The sequence below is a fragment of the Coregonus clupeaformis genome, chromosome 24, assembly GCF_020615455.1.
Source record: "Coregonus clupeaformis isolate EN_2021a chromosome 24, ASM2061545v1, whole genome shotgun sequence".
Lineage (NCBI taxonomy): Eukaryota > Metazoa > Chordata > Actinopteri > Salmoniformes > Salmonidae > Coregonus > Coregonus clupeaformis.
Window position 1 is genome coordinate 23386182 of NC_059215.1, and position 5515 is coordinate 23391696.

At 42.2% G+C, this 5515-nt stretch overlaps 1 protein-coding gene across 1 annotated transcript; it reads left to right on the plus strand.

Moving 5' to 3' along the window:
• Window positions 1–2312: 2312 nt before the first annotated feature.
• On the plus strand, window positions 2313–5002 carry LOC121538436 (ubiA prenyltransferase domain-containing protein 1-like). The gene is made up of 3 exons (XM_041846432.1): window positions 2313–2497; window positions 3358–3974; window positions 4101–5002. The coding sequence occupies exons 2-3, from the start codon at window positions 3377–3379 to the stop codon at window positions 4586–4588; spliced, it is 1086 nt and encodes a 361-aa protein (XP_041702366.1). The 5' UTR covers window positions 2313–2497; window positions 3358–3376; the 3' UTR covers window positions 4589–5002.
• The last annotated feature ends 513 nt before the right edge of the window (window positions 5003–5515 follow it).

Consider the following 5515-nt stretch of genomic DNA (forward strand, 5'->3'; position numbering starts at 1 on the left):
TATACAACCCTCGGCCGCAGCGCTTTTCCGCACAGTCTGCCAAATGGTTTCACATTACTTTAAATCAGGGGTGTCAAAGTCAAATGGACGGAGGGCCAAATAAAAAATTTAGCTACAAGCCGAGGGCCGGACTGTTCGAATGTTCATTGAAAATGTTTTAAATGACGCATATAGTCTAGTGAACCTAATTGAACCTACTGAAAACCTAACAAATATATTCCAATATGATCAGATAAATAAAGCAATATTTTCTTATGGCTCTGTCAGTAATCTTTAATTTTCAACAGACACAAAAGACAAATTTCCTTTATATAAAAATCCCCATAACATGAACATTAAATGAAAGAAACCGGTATTCAAGGCACCATCAGTAGCCTATATTTTCTATTTTAGCAAAAGTGGGCTAAATTTACTTCAAAGAAAAAAACAATAATAGCAATTTTCTATCATCCACTCAACTGAAATATTTTTAAAATATAATTGGATTGAAATACAATAAAATAAAGTGCAAAAATCTATTAATCAAAAACAACACTTTGTTTAAGGAGAAGTAACATGCAGTGAAAACAAATATTAAACTTTAACTTTTAAACTTGAACTGAGTAAAAACTCTAAATATGTGATTGCACAGTAATGTTCACTTGTTTGAGGTTGAGGGTGATACTTGGTGGTGTCCCATCTTTTCCACAAGTTCATCAATGTTCGGGGTAAGGCTCTGAGCTGAGGAAATCCTCAGAATTGAGTGGAGGTGTTCAGCACTACCTACTCAGTAAATGGCCGGGCTGATTTAGCGATCTCTTCTGCCAAAATAAAACTGGCCTTGACAGCAGCCTGGCCTTGTGATTTGGCTTTTTTGAACAGAGCCTGTCGAGATTTGAGGCCTCGTTTTAATTCCTCTGCCTTTTGTAGCCTTTGTTCCATGTCCATATTCTTGTTTTTGTCCGCGTGTTTCATTTCATAATGTCGTCTCAGATTATACTCTTTCAGTACCGCCACACTTTCTCCACACAGAAGACACACAGGTTTTCCAGCTACCTCCGTGAACATATACTCCGACTCCCACCTTGTTTGAAACCCCCGGTTCTCAGTGTCCACCTTCCGTTTTGCCATTTTTGATGGGTATCTGAAAGTTAATTTTACTGTGATGCTGACGACTGCTGTGCCAATAAATATTGAAATGAAGCAGCCTACTGCTCGGTGCGTCACCGTTGCATTGTGGGAAATGTAGTATTGGTGCGTGTAAAAGATCTGCGGGCTGCCGGCTTGCTGCGGTCTGCGGGCCGGTTCTAATAATAAATCAAGATCATCCCAGGGGCCGTAAAAAACCTTCTCGCGGGCCGGATGTGGCCCGCGGGCCTTGACTCTGACATATGTGCTTTAAATGAAGTTCAGAGCTCGACAAGTTTAAATGGAAAGGAAACCAGCTACATGTAGTCGACAATCTCAAAACTATTTTAACAAAACTATTATTTTTGACTGCTTATTAATTTGAAGAGAAAAAAATTACTCAAATGTCTATGTGCAGGTCTCTCATTTTAGCTGAGGTATGCGCATATAGCAATATTAGGTTGACTTTGATTTATATAATAACTCTTAATTCAAATTCAATTGGCCCATCTATTTTATAATTGCATAGGAAAACAGGCTATGCAAGTAAAATATAAAATATAAACTGATGTAAGTAAAATATATTTTCAAATGTTATTTTCATTGTTGAGGGAATATTGCTAGTTGTAGTTACCTGCATCAAATGGATGGTGAGCCATGATGATAGGCATACATTCTGCAGAACTGTGTAAAACGCAAATGTTGTAGCCTAGCCTACAGCAGCCTAGCCTACATCAAATAAGTGCGTGTGTGAAGGGCCAAAACACGCAATTTGAGTCTGGTGTGCATTCGTAGTCGGCAACGTTCGAAAAGTATTGAAACAAACATGTACATACAAGTTTTTGGAGATGTGTCGTTTTAGAGGGTATGGTATTTACCCCTAGATGCTGGCCTGAATTCGCCCTTTAATAAATCCTGGTGGGATAGGGAGAGATCGAGCTGACCCTAGATCTGTCTCTATCCTATTGCAAATTTTACCCGGAGCTGTTTTTTGACCCACCACCAAAGAACCGAGAATATAATTCCTGCCTTAGTATTTTTAATATATGGGTTGGTGCGAGTGTGATAATAAGCGATATTTTGTAAGAAAAAAAATATTTTTATTTAAATGTTCATCTTGAGAAAAGGGTTCTTGGACAAGTCATCATTACAACACGCGGAACTCAGATGACATTGGAATGAGTTTCCAACGGTGCCTATTTATACTGCACTTTGGTTGGACGAAATGGCGTCCGTCAGGGTTAACTGTGATCAGCCAGTGAAATATCCTCAAAATTGACACGTAGCAGGCTTGCCAACGGAGCAGGGTCAGCGCTGTGGTTAGGTAGCGGTCACAGAAAGATGTTACATGGTGTGCAATAGTTTGTCAGAGAAAGGATACATAAAACAGGTAATGTCCGGTGTCGAACATTTCATTTCTCCCTGGCTATTGGCTAGCTAGCTAGCTAATTAGCACACTGGCTAGTTAGCTACTAGTTTTAATCCTTTAATCTCTGTAGCTAGCTAGTTCACGATCCAGCCCCCTAGTGCAATGCTCTGAAGGCACATTTTACGAGGTTGTAGGAAGCAAGCAATGTGGCCATTCTACAGGTGTTTTGTACAATTTACAAGATGGTGCATTGAAATACAGCTGGCCCAGCTAGCATATTTCTAGCTAATGTTACTCAGGATGGAAGTACTGGAAATTAAACAGACTTGTTGCTACATCCTAGCATGTAGTAGCGAGCTTTAATCCTGCTCAACAACAATTTGTTTTTCCTGTTGCATGCTCTTGCAACCCTTCAATGATGGACAATATAATAGATGCTTCTTACTGGTTTTCAATGAACTTCAGAGCCTGGATTTTGTTGGTCTTGCTCATTACACAAGATGATGTTCACTGTATGTAAATTAAGTTAGTAGTTTACATAGTGGCGCAGTGGTCTAAGGCACTGCATCGCAGTGCTAGCTGTGCCACTAGAGATCCTGGTTCGAATCCAGGCTCTGTCGTAGCTGGCCGCGACCTGGAGACCCATGGGGCGGCGCGCAATTGGCCCAGCGTCGTCCAGGGTAGGGGAGGGAATGGCCGGCAGGGATGTAGCTCAGTTGATAGAGCATGGCGTTTGCAACGCCAGGGTTGTGGGTTCGTTTCCCACAGGGGGTATGAAAAAAAAAAAAAGTATGCACTCACTGTAAGTCGCTCTGGATAAGAGCGTCTGCTAAATGACAAAAAAAAAAGTTCTATGTGTGACCTCCGTAATTCTGTTTCAGGTTTACTATCCATTTGTTTATGATTGTTGCTGGTACTACTGCGGACCTTGGCAGAGGTATGGCTGTGGGGCAGAAACCAAGCCACACAGAGACATTTGTTTTGGCTGGATCGAATGGACATAATGAGACAAGGCATTCTGGTTTGAATGACATTGTGCGGAACCACACCGCTGACCACCGAAGCTCAGGGATGGCCCGAGTTGCGTCCGACATGAGGTACAAGTGTGCTGCTTATGTGCTGGCCCTGCGGCCGTGGAGTTTCAGTGCCTCTCTCACACCGGTGGCGTTGGGTAGTGCCCTGGCCTACAAGCTGGAGGGCTCTGTGGACTTGGTCATCCTCATGGTGTGTGCCGTAGCTGTGCTGGTGGTGCATGGGGCAGGGAACCTGGTTAATACCTACTATGACTTCTCCAAAGGGATCGACCACAAGAAGAGCGATGATAGGACTCTTGTGGATGAGATCCTGGCACCGCAGGACGTGGTCATGTTCGGAGCACTGCTCTACTCTCTGGGCTGCTTGTGTGCCACGCTGCTCTACTTTCTCTCCACGTTGAGGATGGAGCATCTGGCCCTTATTTATTTTGGAGGGCTCTCAAGTTCTTTCCTGTACACGGGAGGTGAGCTAACCATTAACCTGTTTAAAGATTTACTGACATTATTTCACTCACTATCTTTTTACCAGTACTAACCACACACACACTAATATCCAGATACTTATGATATCTTCCTTGTCCTGTTTCCAGGCATTGGTCTTAAGTATGTGGCCCTGGGGGATGTGGTGATCCTGATCACATTTGGCCCCCTGGCAGTCATGTTTGCCCACGCCGTGCAGGTGGGCTACCTGTCAGTCCTGCCCTTGGTCTACGCCGTCCCCCTGGCCCTCAACACAGAGGCCATTCTACACAGCAACAACACCAGAGACATGGACTCTGACAAACAGGCAGGCATCGTCACTCTGGCCATCCTCATCGGGCCCACGCTGTCCTACATCCTCTTCAACCTCCTGCTGTTTGTCCCCTACGTGCTCTTCTGCATCCTGGCCACCCACTACACCATCAGCATGGCCCTACCCCTGCTCACGCTGCCCATGGCCTTCCCCCTGGAGAGGCAGTTCCGCAGCCAGTGCTATTCCAAGATCCCCCAAAAGACAGCCAAGCTCAACCTCCTGATGGGACTTTTCTATGTCTTTGGGATCATTCTGGCACCTAAAGGCAGCTTACCGCTACTGTGATCCAATTGTAGCTTACATTTTTTTATAGCTTTTTTTTGTTTAAATACAGACTAGTTTATGTACATCTTTTTATTTATAATGATTGGCTTGAGTTCAAAGGCTTTAATTTATTGTCTAGATTATACATCCAGAGAAACAGACAGTTTAGTTATTCTTCTGTAATACTGACAGATATAACCAGATGTGTAATTGTTCCAGTATTTTGCACAGAGTTTTGTGTATCGGTTGAAGTCTGAGATGTGTTCAGACTCATTTAGTATAAGACCACAGTACAGAGGACGTTTCAAGTCCCTATGCCTCCTCGTGAGGACAGACATGGAAGAAACAGTTGCCATGCGTTGCGTCGGGTCCTCAGACTTGCTACTGGTGATGCAATTGTTCAAAATGTCAATAAACCAAATCTACAACTTTTAATCTCTACATTTAAATTAAATGTCTTATTTTAGGACAATAGCTTTTATATATTCTTCAGGTTATGAGGTTAAAATGATGAGCAACAATACTTTTATGTTTTCAGAAAAGAGACGGTAGCCTTGTAATTATCAGGTTTTGGAGTCACGGATTGGAATTGTCCATTTTAATTTTCAGACATAGGAGTTCAACGGTTAATCGATCCAGTCCAGAACCTAATACGAACTTGTGATGCGATGCGAGTACATGGAAATGCCCCCAAATGGTCCAGATCTCAGCTTAATTTGCATTGGACCAGGTGGTGACCTTTTTAGGATTCATTAAGAAATTACATCTATTGTCTTTGTTTTTCTTATTCCTCACATGACATTGTTCAAATTGGGTCATAAGAAAAAAATTTGATTGCAAAAATTGTCATATTATTTATTTACTTCAGGTTATATCAAAATTAGATATTTCAATAATTTGGACTTTCAGAAAGAACTATATCCTTACATTTTTCTAAGGTTTTGAAAT